Source organism: Callorhinchus milii, unplaced genomic scaffold (assembly GCF_018977255.1).
Source record: "Callorhinchus milii isolate IMCB2004 unplaced genomic scaffold, IMCB_Cmil_1.0 Scaffold2, whole genome shotgun sequence".
NCBI classification, from domain to species: domain Eukaryota; kingdom Metazoa; phylum Chordata; class Chondrichthyes; order Chimaeriformes; family Callorhinchidae; genus Callorhinchus; species Callorhinchus milii.
The window spans coordinates 98,229,194-98,248,500 of record NW_024704743.1 but is presented as its reverse complement, the minus strand read 5'-3'; the positions used below and the strand labels follow the sequence as shown (position 1 = coordinate 98,248,500).

The window sequence follows — 19,307 nt, the reverse complement described above, 5'->3', positions numbered from 1 at the left end:
CAAATCTCTCCGGAGACCTTAATCTGCTCTTCTCAGTTTGCCAAGAATTGCTCTTCTGGAATCAGGATGACTCCTGCGTCGGGTTTCGTGTGAAGCGCCCGGAGAGAAATTGACCAGTCCGGTCCTTGCGAGTCGTGGTGGTCCTCATCCCAAACGCGGGTCGGCAACAAGATGTTAAAGAAAACACTATTAAATTCACGGGGGTGGAGGGGTGGGGGGCGATCACACTTCTAAAATCACTAAAGTCCTGTTAATGTCACACTGGGAAGGAGCGGCTTCAATAAAGAAAGTGGCAGCGCAAGAGGATAGCAGAGCAACTGGGAGAGGGAATTCTGTGCAATGAAAGCGGGGGATGAATTGGCTCAGTGTCGTTCTGTATTGAGTTGTGAATAATTATTGCACAGCTTTCCTACCTCCTGGGATCGCGGTGTTATTCACTGGGCTTTTAGACCTTACACGCACTTTTCTGGCTTGCAATTTGCGCCATTTATGTTGGATATTATACCGCTCCACTTTGGGAGCTCGTGGTTGAACCGTTTCCCAGTTGCTCCGTTTTGTGCATGGTTAAGATCCTGAAAGTTGGGGAGGAATGGGGAGGAATACTTTCCACCGTATGAAACGATTCATACTGCGGGGCTGAATCATCGCAAATGCTGCAAATCAATGGTTCGCCGCCGACTTGGAAAGGGAAATAAATCAATGACATTGTCACCATCAATCTGCCGATAACAAGGGAGAGATTTTAATCCAAAATAATGCAAAAGTCACAAAAATCCAAGTTAAAAGAGAACGACCCCGTGTCCAGTATTCACCAGTGAAGCATCCAAACATTATTCACTACTGATCTACACCAAAGCCCATATGGACCAGGGTTACCCATGTGTTTGTGAGACATGGAGGCAGATTATTGGTGTGTGGGTGTGTGTGTGTGTGTGTGTGGGGGGGGGGGGGGGTGGTGATGGGTGGGTGTTGTAGCAAGTTTGAATGCAGTGGGTGTTATACTTCTTGTTTCAGAAATATTATCCATTTTGAAACGAAAAGGTGCTAAGATTTCAGAGTGATGTCCTCCTCCTCCTCCTCCTCCTCGTCCTCCTGTATTTGTCCCCGCGGTACCCTCTCGCCCCTGGATCACCCTCCTTGTATGCGGGTTCATGTCATCTCCTTCCAGCCTTGACTTGCTCTGAGCTGAGCTGGTTTTCCCCACAGGGAAGGGGTGAATGACATCGGTGGCCATTGCCCCCCCCCCCGACTGGTCCGGGTCTTTGCTAAAAAAAAAGAGATCTGAAAATACCTTCCTTCCCCTTAAACAAATATATATATATATATATATAAATAAATAATAAATAAGCAGTGAGCCATGGAGTCGGTGTGGCTGTGATCCCACTGCTGTGGGTGTGGTTAGAGAGAGAGAGAGAGAGAGAGAGAGAGTGAGTGAGAAGTCGGGGGCGGCATTTACATCCAACCCAACTTTAATGGGCTTTTGCCATCCAAAGCCATCAGTGAGCGGCTCCACACCCGCCACCGCGTCTCCTCTCCACCCGCGGGGTTTCGGGGGGTAACTGTTTTTTTTTTTGGGGGGTTGGGGGTGGAGTAGGGGTTGGGGGGTGGGGGTGGGGGGGGGGTTGGGGGGGTTTGGGGGTGGCATCCTCTCCTCTGTGCGCGTGCGGCGACACACACACACACACACACACAGAAAGAGAGAGAGAGAGAGCGAGAGAGAGACGACCGTTCAGCACCAAAAAAAAAAGAAAGAAAGAAAGAAAAGGGAAGAGAGAGCGAAAGAGAGAGCGAAAGAGAGAGAGAGAGAGAGAGAGAGAAAAAAAAAAAGCCCCATATTTTTCCCCCCACCTCGAACGTGTTGTTTTGATGGCCCTGCGCACTGGGACGACTTGGTTTGGTCAGGTCTTGCGCAGAGTTAGGCTGCAGGGCTCGTGGTCCCGGCGATCCAGCAGTCTGCTCTGCCTGTCCGCCTCCGACAAAGCCGGAGACGACGAGCAGTGCGCGTCGGACAACTCCAACAACCGCTGCCGGGATACTTGCTGCTGCGCCCGGGCTTTCTCCCGGGACCTCGGCCGATCGGAACAGGGGAGGGAGAGCGGACATGAGCCGCTCACACGCCGCTTCTCGGAGGCCATGAAGCGGCAGAACGTGCGAACTCTGTCCCTCATCATCTGCACGTTCACTTACCTGCTGGTGGGAGCCGCCGTCTTCGATGCGCTCGAGTCGGAGTTTGAAATGAAGGAGGCGGTGAAGCTGAGGACGCAGGAGAAGGGGCTCAGGAGCAAGTACAACATCACCGACGAAGACTACAGGCAGCTGGAGACGACCATCATGCATTTGGAGCCCCACAGGGCTGGAGTTCAGTGGAAATTCGCCGGATCCTTTTATTTTGCCATTACTGTGATTACAACTATAGGTAAGGAAAAGCTGCAAAGTGTACAGACTGCAACGATCCGGGAGCAGAGGGGGTTGGGGAGTTGGGGGTTGGGGGGGGGGGGGGGGGGGTGGTGGATGGAGTCACTGTCTCTCTATCTGTTTATAGGGTTAAAACGGCGGCGGAGGCAATCTTACACGATTCTCACACGCAGTGTTGCTCTTTAAGCCGACGTTGGGCAAAACACACACACACTCACACACACACACACACACACACACTCACTATATGTATTCAAGTCATGATGGGTTGCGATGCGAGTCCCTCTCAGCCTTCATCCAAATCTAAATCCCAAATCTGGGAAGCAAGAGGATGGATTTCGTGCTTTTTACCCCCCCCCCCCCAAAAAAAAAACAAACAAACCCCTGACGCTTTTTTTTAAAAACAAAAATAAAACAGATGCTTTTGTACGTATACACACCGGTTTGTTGAAAAGGCGGTGGCAAAGTACAGGGTACAATTGGTGCCTTTCAGTTGTTGAGACGGGCAACCAGGTGTGAGGTGAGTATCAACTTGTAGAATCGTGGACCCACATAGGCTGAGACCGGGGATCGGCCTCTGCTGACCGACAGCTTTTGTTTATATTTAAACAAAAAACAAAAACGCACATGCGAATACGGTCTGTGTTATTGCGCGTGTTGTGATGTGAAGGAGAGGTGCTGCACGGACAGCGATCCTCAGCACATCACAACTCCACTAAGTCTGTCTCAGCCGTGTCTCTCTGAACTTCTGCCCTGTTGCATGCACAGAGCACCGGAGCAGACAGGGCTCCACAAGACACTGGTGCCCACTCAACACATATAAACCTCGCTTGTGTCTGTAAAGTGCTAACGGGGTTCATGTTAACCCTTAGTTACCCTCTTGAAGACACGTCTGGTGTTCTCACATAGTTAACAATGGACCAAGAGCGCTTTAAGAGGGGAGTTGGCGATGTAAACAAAAGCCATGTAATAGCAAACGTAGCCTTTACCTCGGGTGTAAATGCAACGAACGATAAGGATAAAGTGACCGCGCAAAATAATCAATGCAAACGTCTCAATAAATGGCGAGATGGTCAAGGAAGTACGCCACATAGTTTTCAACAGATGCATGTTGTGCTTTTTGTGCAATAGGAAGGAAGGGGGTGGGGGTTAACTTTTGACAGCAATTGATACGCCTAAAAGAGAACGGGTGGGGGGTAAATACTGCTCCCTCCCTCCCTACCTCCAATGTTTTGATGTTTCAAACCAAGCAGTGCTGGTAGCGCTTGTGAGTGAGAAGGGGACATGTCTTGTGATGGCGAGGTCATCGTTTTTACTGCACCAAAGGCGGTAGAACGATTGGTGTTTGGAACAAGGCACTGCAGTAAGTGACACTCAGCAGATGGATTCACAACCCCCCCCACCCCCCTCCCTCCCTCCCTCTCTCTCTCTCTCCTTTCCAAATTACAGCAATCACCAATAATAATGATGTCATCTCACTGAAATGCGCAAAAGGTGGCCAGCGAGGTAATCCTGGGGCGATGAATCATAGCTTCTTATTGCTAGACATGAACCTCGAGTCTTAACTTCTGCGAATCGATCATGTGTTGACAGGTTAAAAAAAAAGGTTTGTAAATCTCACATCCTGACTTGCTCTCTCCAGACTCCCAAGAGTTGGCCTGATCTAAGGCGAAACATCCGATGGGAACAACTATAACACCCTCCCCACACCCACCCCACCCCCGCATCCGCTAGCAATGTAACACTTTGGGGTCCCATTTTTCCACAACTTTCAATTGCATTGATCTATCTATACACAACGTTTTGGAGTATTATCAGGAGGACGGAAATCCAGGCTATTTTGCAGGACTCAAAACATTGCGATGCGCAATAGTGCAGCTGTGCCACTGCTCTCTTCTGATCCCCGAACCTGTAAAGTTGTCGTTTCCCACCGACCTTTTTGTCACTTTATTTGTTTTTCTCCCCTCCTGATTAATGGCTTTCAGGGTTTCGTCCAACCCTGGTTAGTTAATTTGGTGGCAACAAGTGCAGAGTCTTAGAAAGAAGTCAGAACCAATAAGTTCTAGTCCGAATCACAACACAGTGTCACAGAGCTCAACGGCAGACACCCACAGGCAAAAATAGGATGAGGTTGTGCGAGAGAAAGAGCTTGTTTCCACTCCAAACCTCACCTTGTAAGTGCAGTGACCGCAGCTCTTTTCCTGGGCTGAGCTGAACTGGACTCCGTTCAGGTGCCCTTACGTTGTGCCTTATTTGAGGGCTTCAAATGCAGCATAAGCAGAACTTTATAGGGTGTTTTCTGGATGTACGCGCACACTATGTATTCCAAGATCATGAATCAATTGTGTCATTAACTCCCCGTCACAGTTCAGCATCAAGGGCATAATTCAGGTATAGGAAGAAGTAAGTAAGTCTGTTGTTTTAAATTGATACTCCCAGATATCAACAACCTGCTCTATGCTGCATGGATACAGTTGGGATATAAACACGTGTATGACATAGGCACTCGGTTCATATGATCATTTGGTGGTTTACAAATGCGGTCACTGGCTGTTCAGTGATGGATGATGATAAGAAGATTTTTCGTGTCAATGGTAATAGAGAGTCTGTAGCGCCCCGGTTAGGTTCCTTGTATAACTTCACGCAGCCCCTCCACATCTTGTCCGCATTCCTTGTTTTAATAGAAACGTTTTGGTTTTGCCCCACCTCTGGATCCACATCGGCTACAAATGTAAAACATTCTCTGAGAAGCAATTCCTTCGGGTGCATTTTTATTTGATTCCACACAATACATATTGATCCTCCTCCAACTTCACGAACCCCGCCACCATGGTTTGCATCCTGGATGTTCAGAAGGCACAGAACCTGGAGAAAGAGTAATCAGAATTAAAAAGCCCAAGGACTAAAATAAGAAGTCGACTTGAAGGAGATACTGGGTTAATACATGGGTAGAGCGAGATGCCATGATGCTTATACAAGAGAAAACAAAACTTGGGGGTGGGAGAAGATTCTTAATTTCTATACCGAGGAAGTGAAGAGTAACTTTTTATACCCTGGTGTCCTGGGTAAAAATGCTAAATATGCCAGCTATTTTTCCTTCAATCTATCGCTTTCCCATTCGTTGCCCGTTTGCTTTTGGTCACTTCTCCTGCTCTTTGGGAGGGGAGACATTGACGAGAGGGTAAAATAACGAGACGGGCTCAGCAAGAAAGAAGACCTGTGAAAACGATTGACAGAAAAGCAAAGCATCCCTCTGTCCGGCACTCCTGGAGATGTCTATTGAAATACAGCATCTATTTAAGAAGCGGATTGAAGGTTATCGTGGGTGGGATGAACATATGCGACCAAAGGCTGCATGAAACAGGGAGGTGCCTGTGCTTCTTATTATCAGCAAGTCATTCATACCCAACGAGTTGACTGGCGCGGGTTACAGTGACAGATTGAGATCCTGCAGATTGCTTTGCGTTCACAGAAGGTTGCATCTTGTGGCTCGGCGGTGCCGCACGGGCTGTGCTGCTGAACCGAGCAAACTTGGACAGCAACTCTCGCTCACAGAGGAGCTCCCAAACTTCGTCAGGCCAAGAAAAAACAAAAAAAGTCTTCATTCACGCAAGCAACAGCCAACAACTTGCATTTATTGGGAGGGCGCCCCCCGGAGTGTCTCCAGCAGAGCCTTCGCCTGCGCTTTGCCGTGTCCAGGGCTCCCTGTTTCCAGGAGCAGTGCCCATTTGACCGGTTGCACCCCAGGGTTCAGGCGCATTCACCGGGTTGCACACTTGGGAGCTCTTCAGCGGCGTGGAAAGTCGGGAACTTTGTCGCTCCCAATTTGGTGGTCCAGTCGAGCTGGGGGGGGGGTTCTCGCTAACGCAGGCGGCGTAATAAAGCTTATAGATTGGGTTATTATTATTTTTTTAACGGTCTCTGAAACCCACGGCTGTCCATCTTACCACCAGTTTTCCCTTTGCACGCATCGCCCAATTTGTGGGCTCGCTGCGGGGATCCTGGACACTTTTCAGCGTAGAGCGGTCACCGCAAGAACTCCTGACGGGATGGGACGGGTGAGCAGCAGCCCCTGGGGACGGGTTGGATTCCCAACACTGTGCGGGTCGAAGGGGATCCGATCGGTGCCTTTGCTGATGCTCATGTTGTGGGTTTGCACGGTCCTGGTGGTAGACCCCCGCTCCCTTCCCTGCTCAGGTTTGTGCGGTGCAAGATCTTTTCCCACCTTTAGCCGGAATTATTTCCCAGGGTATTTTCGCAGAGAATCGATATTCCACAACTTTTTTTTTTTTTTTTTTGTCCGCTGGGTTTCAGTGAGGATTGCTGTCAGGTTCCCGAGGATTCGGGATTGACGCCTGGAAAGATGGGAGGTTTTGCTCACACTATTTCCCCCAATGCTCTCCCCCTCCTCTCCTCTCCTCTCCTCTCCTCTCCTCTCATTCTTTTCTTCCCTCTCCCTCTTTGCATCCCTGCGCTATGCAACGGTGCTCCACAAAGCCTCCCAAATATATTCAGAGGCCGACTTTCTGCTGTTGACACCGAGCAATCTTGTTGGCAGCATCGCAATAAGGAAAAATAATACCCTGAATGTATTTGAAAATGCATTCAAGCACATAATTGCCACTCTGAGAGCAAAATTATGTGCAATGAAAGAAAATGCTCAATTAAATTATCCAAGTACTGTTTAACAGCCATTCACTTCGAGCCACCGTTGATTCTTTAAACTGATATGAAAAGTGCATTTATTTGCAAAGAGATTTATATCATAGCATCTTCCTCATTCGTGTCGAGGTTATAAATAGAAGTCTGTGGGTAAAACGGTGTCAACTCCTTCTTCCTCAGCCCCAAAGGGACCATCGCTGCAAAACGTGTTGTTTAATTTCCTCAGACTTAACATTTACACATCACACAGTGTCAATAATAAAAAAAGTGGATTCATAACCTCACTGCTCGATCAGAAGTTGTGCGAATCTGCTGTGACTGGAGGAGTTTGCTTGAGTATGGCCTGATCTGACACTCTCGGGAATCCCCAATGATGTTCATTACATTTTAAAATGAAAAGGCTAAAGCATCATTTGCACCACGGTTTTAATTACCTCACAGTTCATGCTGGGACACGAAAGAGTGTTCACCAAGATGGTTCGGTTCCAATTTATTTACTGATGCAGGCTGGAAGCTGTAAACAAAACCACTTGCACACACATCATATTGTGCACCCCAAAACAGCTACAGTTATTATATAATTTGCTGATTCCTCAATGATGGCAATTTGTTTTAGCTGGAGGTGTGCGGGGGATAAGATAACCAAGTACCTGACTACTATACGTACCGAATACTCTATAAGATATCTAATCATAATCCTTGCATTTGAATAGCACCTTATCATGTTGCCGAGACATCTCAAAGCACTTCACATGATATACTATAACGTATTTTGTGGGTAAAACACAGCAGGCAGTTTGCACACAGCAACAGTGTCCCACAAACAGCCATGGAGTGAGTGACCAATTTTATTTGGACAATTTGTTGGCCAAACTAGGAAACTCCCTTTTCCTTTTAGTAGTGCCATGGGATCTTTAAAGTCCACCTGAACAAGCAGATGGGACCTTGGTTTAATGTCTCATCCGAAGGACGGCACCTTCGACAATGCAACACATCCCCAGCATTGGAGCGTCAGCTTAGACTATGTGATCCGAAGTCTCGATGTGAACCCATAACCTTCTGACTCAAAGGAGAGTACTACTACTATACCAGGCTGTCACTTTATCTATAACACAATATAATGATTTTGCAATTTGAGACATCTTGATGACATGACAAGGCAGCTATCAAATGCAAGGATTATTTATTATATTATTCTATTGGACGAGTTGATCTAAGTTCAGAAATCAACAAAGCTCAACATCCTTCTGCAATATTTAGAGATTTGGAAGAGAAATATCACCTGGGTCTAGGTCTACTCTTTTTATGTAGCATTTCAGAAAGTCTGGATTGCGGCAAATTATTAAATTCATTCTTAACTTTGAAGCTGTTTTTACTGCAGCTCTTGAAAGAACTTACAGAACATCGACCTCAAAAGTTAACTCCCCCCCAGCCCCCCGCCTCAGCTTTCTTGGATTGGACTCTCAATTGGCTCTTTGAAGCTTTTTGAGACGTCCTCATTATATGAAACATGCTGCATAAATGTAAAATTGTTCTTGCTTCAATTACATTTCCAAGTCACTCATTAGCTCTTTATAAGCTTGACACTAGATTTGCACCAAGTTATTGTAGAATTGACACATGTATAAAAAATCTTGGACTGTACTTAATTACTGTGTCACTCCCAAAATCAACTTGAACTAAAATCAAGCTTCTCACTTCGAATGAATGTATCAAAGTGCTTCACAAAACAGCAGCTATTTTGATGTCTAAATATAGCTTCTGTTTTTTTTAATATGCAGCAGTAATATTTTGCAAATGTAGGAATGAAAATTGCAATATTCCTGAAAGGTGTTAATTAAGGAATAGAATGCGATTGGGAAGTTGACAATTTTAACCCTAGTTTCTTCTGTGGTTTATGGTGAGTTTAGTGATGTAACTGTCTCTAAATTGGTGGTGATTCAGAATGATGTTGACTGGGGAGGGGTAAGTAGTTAACTATCCCTCCTCAATGATCCCTAAGCTCGGGCCCCAATCATTTGTATGAAGCACTTTGAGACGCAAAATAAACATAATTTTTTGTATTGTTGTTCATCCAGTGCCCTCTTTTCTCATTCTGAAGAAGTCCCCGACAGTAGGATTGGATGGCTTCCCCAGAAGGCTGTTAGACTTATATATTTGCTGTGGAGAGTCACCAGTAAAGATTAGTTCCCTCCCATGCCAAGGCACAGCGGGTTAGCACAGCAACACACTGCATTATCAATGAGCTACCTTTTTAAAACACCGGTGCAAAGATTTATTTTTGAAAAAAGCTCCTGGGTGACTTTTGGTTGAAATCATTATGTTTTATCAGTCAAAATAGCAATCGACAATAATATTGCTGCTTTAAAATGATAGAATTGACTCCATCTGATGATTTTAATAGAAAAAAATTAATTAATCCAAAAACTAAATCAAAAATAAAACTTTATTTAGAAGCAGTGAGATTGGTGAGGAGAGGATGCTCTGGGTTTTTATGAGCTTACATACTATATTCAAGATATTTTTTTATCTGACCCTTTGTGAGATAGATTGTTCTTAAACTCTTGGCAGTGTGCTGTGAGCTGGTTACCTGAGCATGTGTGAGTTGGCAGAGGTGCAACTAGAATCATAAAATCCTAGAACCTTACAGCACAGAAGGAGACCATTTAGCCCATCATGCCTGTGATGTCTCTTTGAAAGAGCTATCCAATTAGTCCCACTCCCCCATAGGCCTGCAAATTGTTCCTTTTTAAGTACCTATCTAATTCCCTTTTGAAAGCTATTGTTGAATCTCCTTCCACCACCTTTTTAGGAAATGCATCCCAGACCATAACAACTCTCTGGGTTAAAAAAAAACTCCCTTTATGTTCCATCATTCTCCCTCCCCACAGCTCTACAACTGAGATCAGGAACCCATCAATGTTGGTTGAGGCGGCACAAATAATGCTCCACTGCTTAGCACCAATGTCTCCAATGTATGGTGCCAGTGTGACATGCTGTTTCATACAAAATAACAGCATGTTTTTCTTTTAGTTTCACTAGAAACATTAATATATTGTACAGAATCTTTTAGATGTCAGGCTATGACACATATTGTCCTGCAATGATAGATTCTGTACTTATTAAGTCTTAGTGTTATTTTAAAGACGTACAATTTATTCCTTATGTTTAATGCATGGGATGAATGAATGGTTTCTCATTCCTGAGTCATGTCATTGAAAAATAGTCATTATTTGTGAAGTAATTCTCCTTACGAAAACCAAGCATATATGTGAGAATGGAGTGTAGAGGGAGTGTGTTCTTGCACTCTTATGATGAATATGAATATAGAAGCTCCTAAAAAAGAAAACCAAGGAGATGAAAGTAAACCTATGGTTTTTGAAAAGCTCTGGGTAAAACAAAAGCTGGATGGGCATATTGGGTGAATGTTTGTTTCTAAATTGGAAAAAAAGTATTAATTTAAAATAACATAGTAGCTTTTGGACATGCTTGAAAGTTACACATCAGGTTTCAGAGTTACTCGGCGCAATCTAAAACCATAATAATAATCCTTGCATTTGATATAGTGCCTTATCACATCTTCAGGATGTCTCAAAGCGCTTCACAGAATGAGTGAATGCACAGAAATGATTTCTTGGTGAAAGATGCCGGAAACTTAGTCAGTATTAGTCGGGATCGTTTTCCCGAGCATGTTGTGGCTCGGTCTCATTATCTGGCCTCAGAGTGCTTGAGGAATAATAATGTGACTTGGGGAACAGAGGGTGCATTTCAGAGCTTGATATTGGGGGGTTTCCTTATGCAGGAAAAGTGGCCAGCATTGCAGTGGAACTGAAATGATGATGTTGCTGGAGCAGTAAGTGCTGAACCTTTCTCAGATTTTATTGTGAGCTGCCATTTATTGGGGTGCAAAAATACATTGTTTGATAACAGATTCTATAACACACTCCATCAGCATGAAATCTGTTTTGAACATTGGATTTTTCACCCCTTTCTTTCTTTCTTTCTTTCTTTCTTTCTTTCTTTCTTTCTTTCTTTCTTTCTTTCTTTCTTTCTTTCTTTCTTTCTTTCTTTCTTTCTTTCTTTCTTTCTTTCTTTCTTTCTTTCTTTCTTTCTTTCTTTCTTTCTTTCCTCCTTCCTTCTCTGTATAATCATTCAAAAATTCAAAAAAAACTAAATATTTTTCAGCACTTCCAAACTGATCAACTAAAATATTATGAATACATTTTTTAAAAGTAGATTAATTAATTTTATATGTTATCTTATGGAACCCCAGAATTATTAACATCCAAGAGAACTTAAACATAGTCAGAAGGAATTCAAAAGAATCCTTGCATTTGATGTTTTTCATGCCAAGAAGATATCTCAAAGCGCTTCACGGGATTTACTGTTGGGTAATTAATGTATTTTGTAGGTATCTCTTTCTCGGATTGTGTGTCAGCCACTATTTATTAAATCTTTGGGGATCCAAAATAATCCTGAATCTGAATTAATAGTAAATGCCTATTTTAGCAAAGGCTCCGTGAGTTCAGTGACAAAATACTCTAGCACCTTTGATTCTCGATAATATTTCAGCTCCGATAATAGAAAAAATATCTTTAAAATTAAGAACACAAAAGTATCTTTTTGAAATAATGGCCTAGATAATTGAATCTGGGTTTGCTAATAACAATTCAAACCATTTTAGTGCCTTGCATTCAAATGAGATTGTAACAATTCTTCGCTATTGCCATTTTAATTTGCAATCGAGATATGAAACAGCTGCGCAAACAAACCTGAACCTGTGTTCATAACAGATAGGCACTTATTTTTCACAAAAATGAAAACTGCTTGACATTTTAGTTGATTACACTTCAATGAGACTGTCTTCTTAGTTAGATACATGCTGGATTGTTTTTTGTTTTGTTCTTTTCTATTATACTTGATTTTTATCATCCTTATAACCTTGTTTTATTCATATATGAGAAGTTTTGGTGATAGATAAGAGTGTCTGCAAACCCAGCAGATTGGATCTATACCTTCCCTCCAGCCTTTTTCAGGGACCACACAGACTGTCATGCGGCAAACGCAACTGGAATTGCCTGTGTGATGTAGAGCACAGGAAGACGCACAACAAAATGCTGTGATGCAGTTACTTAGAGTTATTTATGTTTCACAAACACAAGATGTAATGAGATAAAAAGCTGATCGAGATTTGTGCGCAGCTAAAAGCTATGTACAGTTTTTGCTGCTTATCCTTTGTTTCCCCAAACAACATATGCGCAAGCGGATTATACCCAGATTTATAAAATAAAGTTATGTTAAAAAATATCATAAGGCTATAAAATGATCTCACTGTGTTGACCATATTTGAAGATGGCAAATTCTTATGTTATCACAAAAGGCTGTAAAAACATTTTAGATTTGCATTAAAATTGTTTCTTTAAAATTGGATTCTGAAATAATTCTGGAATGATCCGAATGAACAAAACAAATGATCTATTATTATGTCTTGAGTGAATTGTCACAGGAAAAAATACTTTCTATGAGCTATTAACTTGAATGATTTATTTGCTCTTAATAACTTGCATGCAGGAAATATTCTGTTGGTACCAAAAAATCAATTTAGTTTTTACATTTTCATTAATTCCATCTGGAGCTACTAGGAGATGTGAGGAATGAGTGACAGGCATAGTAACATTGTGTAAAGAAGACAAGATGTGGTGTCAGCCTGGCGCAGTGGTAGCACAATTGCTTTTGAGTCAGAAGCTTGTGATTTCAAGCCCCACTTGGGGACTTTGAACTTATAAGCCAGGTGATACTCCAATGTAGTACAGAGCGTGGGTTGGGGGGAAGAGTTTGACGATGTGATATGGGACGCTACCCTGCATGAGGAGCGCTATATAAATGCAAGATGTTATTGTTATCAAAATGTGAGGATGAGTAATATTAGAAGACAAATTCATTTTAACTTGTCCTTTAATAATTAGTCCCCTAATTATTAAAGGACAAGTTAAAATGAATTTTAACCTATTTCATATGCCTATTTCAAGCCTCCAGTATCCCAGGTCAGTTTTCAAACATTGACTTGCAGAGTAAAGTTTCCACAATTCAATTGTGCCCCCCAAAATGTTTTATAGCTCATTCTCAAAAGAGAATCCTCACTACATATAGCAGCTTTCGTTGCGGTGCCTCTGTGTCAGGTTGCCAGTTTATGCTGCGGACATGCCCACCAGCAACTGATCTCAGGCTGGCTATATTTACATGGTACTTCTACAGCTAACAGAAAGAAGGTATTCTGTCAGTCTGTGATGGATTGAAATCCAGCTCCCAAAGGTGAAAGGAAAGTACACTAACTCATCATGTCACGCAGTGCGCTAACCCATTGTATCTTGATACTTTTGTTTTCCAAAACAAATTTGATGACAGGATTTGAGCATCACCTTCAGCCTACTATAAAGAGATACAAATGGTAGGTATCAACTGAACATTGTTTACTATCACGTTAGTACTTGGAGCACTGAATTTTCCAAAGGCTTCCTCGTTGAAACATTTATAGGAATGATGGCTGGCAACTCCTAAACGCTTCGCATTGCAGATTACAATATGCACTGTAAATAGTGTTTGATTTAATGTAACTTGTGAAAATAATACATAATCTTTTTGAGATGGGTAGATCCCCTCCATCCTAGCAAATGACATGAATACATTTTGTTGACTTTGATCAGCAGTAAACAAAAGTGTCAAGAAAAGTGCTTATGTCTTCAGCATGTCACAATCTAATGTAATATTCTTAATTTCATATTCATATTTGCATTTCTCCATTCTTTTATGTATTGTGTTCAGTTATTTGTTTTTCAAGAGCTAACAATGTTCTGTGCTTTTCATGTCACCATTCTATCTTGATGGAATTGCCAAATTAATTTCAGGGTTGTGGATTCTCAGCCCAGAATGAACCAAAATGACACATCGCTTCACATTCCAAATAAAACAGGCAAGGAAAAGGTTACTGACAATGAAAAATCTAAATCTATTCTAAAGTTAATTAAAGAGATGCCATAGATGAGATGCATTAATGACTCTATTTCATTTCAGCGTTTTTAATCATTTTAGCCTTTTGGAAACCATGCTAAGTGATGTAAGCATGTTAGTGGTGGGAATGACAACTTTGGGTCCAATAAACTGCAGCCCCATGAAAAGTAATGTGATAAAGTGGCTCTCCATGGATTACCTGGATTGGAATGTGTGCAGCAAGCCACAAATAGGCATCTTTGTAAACTAGGCAGGCCCTCACTGGCATGCTTACTCATATTGGCCATACTACTCAGCTCCCTCATTCATAATCTCATGTTATTAATAATAATAATAGTAATAATCCTTATATTTGATATTGTTTGAATAATATTACTTGTGAAAAGTACGTCTCACAAATACACACATTTACGTATACAACCACATGGATTCTCAAATAATAATGCTGATGGTAATCATGTTCTCTCTGTTTTTAAACAGAGGCATTATATTAGCAACCATCTTTCCAAATTAAGATCAAATTTAAGTATATCTCACCATTGCAATCTCAATTTTTAATAGTCGTAAATACTAAGACTAAATGGAATTTTGGGCCTCAGATGGAGTAGGGAAGAAATCCCATTAGGATCTAGGCTTGGACTATTTTCCTGGTGTTTTAGAATGAGCAAATGTTGGACAATTCTTAAATTTGGTCTTAATTTTTAACCCCTGATTCTATAGATCTTAAACAATACTACAGAAAACCGACTTTAAAATTAACGCAAAAATAATTGTTCCAAAATGTTTTATTCACCTCGGGATGTGATAGCAGTACACACACAGCATGTATTGCCCATCCCTAGTTACCCTCTGAGAAGGTGAAGATGGGCTTTTTTTTCAGAAACCACTGCAGGCCATGTGACAATGGTTTGGGTTGGGATTCCAGGATTTTGACACTCTAAATTCAAACACTCTGAAATGCTCAGAAAAATGTTTAAGCCTAGACCCAGGTAGAATTGCTCTTCCTGTATTAATAATAATCATTGTATTTGATATCACAGCTTATTACGTCGTTGAGATGTCTTAAAGTGTTTCACTGAATTTATTGTAAAGTGGATTGACTGTTTATTTTGTGGGCGAAACTTTAACTTGTTAAAGTTAAACTGTCATAGAAAAAATAAAACTGTATAAAATACACTCTAAAATAAAAGAGACCAATTTGTTACTGTTAGAACTGACAACTTTACCCAGTCTTTGATCTAGCAAACTGTGGTACATTGCGTGATTGTTATATGTTGTTACCTGTGATGCATTTACTTACCAGGAAAGCAACTTTTAAGTAGCGCTTTTAAGTAGCGTCCTCCTGACGTGGAAAGCGCTATACAAATGTAATCTTGTTGTTGTTGTTGCGTCAAGTTAAGTAGCAATTCAAATTCAGATACTAAAGCATACTTTAAACAGCAAAATAACCTATCACATGTGGTGAACAAGAGATCAGGCAATTTTTTGCAAAACACACAAAAAGATTAATATTAATATAGCTTATGAGAGCATCAGATCACTAAGGCAACAATGATTCAATGTTAACAAAAATGCAGTTTATGAGGTCAGGATCTGTAGATATGAAATTTCAAGGTAACCATGTTGTTCCTTTCTCACAGATTAACAAATAACAATAATAATCCTTGTATTTGATATAGCGCTTTATCACATTGTTGAGACATCTCAAAGCACTTCACAGGATATACTGTAAAGTGCAGTGACTGTATATTTTGTGGGTGAAATGGTACCCACCAAGAAGCTATAAGGAGTTCTTGGAACCTACCATCCACCTAGTGAAGGCTCAAACCCATGCTTGTTGGATATCAAATGATCAACTAGTGACTATCCTCCTTGGGGGGAGGTAAGTGGGGTCTCCTTGGAGCTAAGCTGACTCCAAGGTGACATACTTGGCAACGGAATGTCAGAATCAAGCCAGTGGTGGTCTCAGTAGTCTGGTTCATGAGCCAGCCGGGTCCACAGTATTCCAGGGCACTGCTGACGGCAGCACAACCAGCCTGACTCATTGCCAGGACCTGAAAGGGCAGACCAGTCACTGGGGGCAGGAATCATCGCACTCAACTCAGCCCGGAAGCCAAAGCCCTAATGGTAGGGTGGTCCTAGCTAGACAAGCAGTGGAAAAGCTTGCCAGACAGTGCTATCAACGGCAAGCTATGGATTTTTAGTTGGTTAGGCTTCAGCAGTATCCCAACCCACACTCTGGGTCCCCAAGCCATGGCTCCTGCCAACTTGCGCCTAATACTTTCGGAATAAAGTAAGCAGGATGTATCCCTCTGGAGAGAGAGTGTGCATTCCATTCCAACATTTTATCTCTGGGATTTCCATGTGTAGGAGGAACATATGGAAGTCTCAGTTTGGTTTCGATACTTTTAAGCATGGTGATGGGTTTTTGCATGTGTCAGACACCCGGCTGATGCCCCAAATGGTGGTTTCTGGTGTTAAGTGTGTAGAAATCTTTAGAAAAAGACAAAGAGATGCACTGAAGTACCAGTAGTGTTGTATCACCAGGTCCTACGGCACGATCAGCAACATCACAGTAAACCTCATGTAGGTCATACTTATTGGGGCCATATATTTAATATGACTAATGCAAAGTATGAATTATGTCAAACTTGCATCGAATATATACTCTTGAACAGGACTTGGGCAGATGTATGCCTTAGGTGATTGTATAATTTATATAGATCAGTCTTATGCGAGTTTTACTGTACTGAACGATCTCCTTCGCATAATACAAATTATCATCTGGATAAGAACATTGGAAATTTTCTACATCAGGAAGCAAGCCATTGTCCTTTATAGACCCAGCACTAAAGCTCTAGATGTAGGCCAGTCAAACATCATTTTTCAGCGCTCTATGTTGCTCCTCAACTTGCATGCTCACATTAACACCCCAACTCACAAGCACATATGCACACATATACAGACATGCAGGTACAAGCATATGTCAGGTGAAATTATCACATCACATTCACATGATGATCGGTAAATTGGTGAAAATTAAGGTCCAACTCATTAATAACTAAAGACTAGCTGTGGGATGTGGATATGACACACACCGTAACACTCTCACAAATGCATACAGACTCGGTACACTTACACAAACTCACACACACAGATGTACATTCCCACAAATACATGCAGACTTGTATGGTCGCAAGCATATACGTAATCTTGCAGATGCACTTACAAACTTGCAAACATAGAGATAAGCTCTCCTGTACCAGTTATAGTTAAGATCATTTTCAATTTACAATTTTGCAGAAAAGAAATAGCAAATTGCCCAAATATAGTAAGTAAATAGAATGGGATTACGGGCAGTAAATCCACCCTAACATAATCATTTTATTTCATCTCTTGTCAGAGTTCATATAATGTGGATGTTTTCCAACGTATTTGCTTGTCAGCTATCTTAAAATTCACCCAACATGATAAAGTAAATGCTAATAATAATAATCCTTGCATTGATATAGTGCCTTATCATGTTGTCAAAATGTCTCAAAACGCTCAAAATGGATTTTACCATGGAGTCCACAGTAGACAAACTATTTTAACAATTGAATAACTTCTGTTTTGTCAAAATTATTTTAAAGGGTATAGAAGCATGTAGTTTTCCTTTGTTTTGATGCAGAAAGACTAAGTGGGCAGACTGCCACACTCCCTCCCACTCCACCTCAGTGAATGATTAATCTACGTCCTCCCACATCTCCTTAGTAGAGTGGGATGAGTTAGATTGCAGTTGGAGTGGAGAGACGTGAGCTGCAAACAATTTATTCCCATCCTCTTTTGTATTTAGGAAGAGATATTTCAAGCTGAATGGAATTCTAGCCCTGTTGATTGCTAGCACCAAGCTGATGAAATCTGAAATAGTGGAGTCATATAATACAGTAAAAGAATTCACTGCTCCCTAGGAAAATACTTCTTTCATTTATTGAAAAGAGAATGAGGGAGTCTCTTGAAATTAATCAATCACCAATTCAGCTCCATTTGGTTTGTTTCTAGTAACTTGGCTGGTAAAATCACAGACCAACTGAGACTTACAGACCAGCAGGAAGGTCCCAGCATTCATCCTTAGTCTGTACTGAGTTACGGGACGTCCCCCCGACGTGAAAGGCGCTCTATATATGGAATCTTGTTGTTGTTGTTGTAGTTGATCTGTGTCTAGGCAGCAGTGGAGCCACCACAATTGGCTTTAGTTCCCCGAGGCCAGAAAAGCAATCAACCAGGTTCCTGTTCCTTGTAACTTTCTGGAGGCTCATGGTGGAAACACATGGGAGTGGATCTTAGGGCAGCACAGGTTTATAATGAGCTTCTTGTCAAATAACTTCACTGTCTAGCCTTACACATTAGGAATACCCACCTGAGCGAGGTACCAGCCTGAATCCATTCCTTTAGGAACAGGGGAGGTGAGAAATTGAAGGAATAAAAAAACTCTGCACTAAACCTGGGAGGGAATGAATGTTTGAATGTTTCTTCACTACCCTTCATGGACATCCTGATAAATGAACATTTCATTCATCAAGGAATTTCAGGGAAGTAGTTGCAAAGTGGATCGTTTATAGCTAGCCACTTGTTACTGTGCTGTGGGAAACATTGAACTTAAGCAGCCTAATTTGTGCTGCTTAGAAAGAGTGTTTGAAATTCAGCGAAGCCAGTCAGTTAACCTTATTCCTTCCATAGCTGCAGATTTAGTCCAGATTCACAATCTCTTTTTGCTCCAAATGAAAATAGAAATGAGAAGGAATGAAAGTTGGAAACATGTGAAACAAAATAGGCACGGTAGAAATTTTGATTAACCATAATAATAATCCTTGAATTTGATATTGCACATTATCATGACATTGAAACATCTCAGAGCACTTCATAGGATAAAGTAAAGTGATGTGGCTGTATGTATTTTGTGTGCAAATGCGACAACTAATTTGTTCACGCAAGTGTACAAATTAGTGACCAATTCTGTAGGGGGGATTGTTGACCTGAACACTGGGATCTTTGATGTCCACCTGGAGTGACAGACAGGATCTCGGATTCATGTTTCATCTGACAGATAATGTAGCACACCCTCAGCGCTGCATTAGATCATCTTAGACTATATTGGTTCCAAGTCCCAACATAAGAGCTTAAACCCACAACCTCTGACTGAGTACAACCAAATCACCATTGCTCTGCCACACTTGGAAATA

At 41.8% G+C, this 19,307-nt stretch overlaps 1 protein-coding gene across 1 annotated transcript in view; it reads left to right on the top strand.

The window, feature by feature from the left end:
* Window positions 1-1,866: 1,866 nt before the first annotated feature.
* Window positions 1,867-19,307, top strand: part of kcnk9 (potassium channel, subfamily K, member 9) — a 33,508-nt gene continuing 16,067 nt past the window's right edge. The window contains exon 1 of the mRNA XM_007900916.2: window positions 1,867-2,416. Within this exon, the coding sequence (XP_007899107.1) occupies window positions 1,867-2,416 (550 nt within the window). The remainder of the gene's footprint in view (window positions 2,417-19,307) is intronic.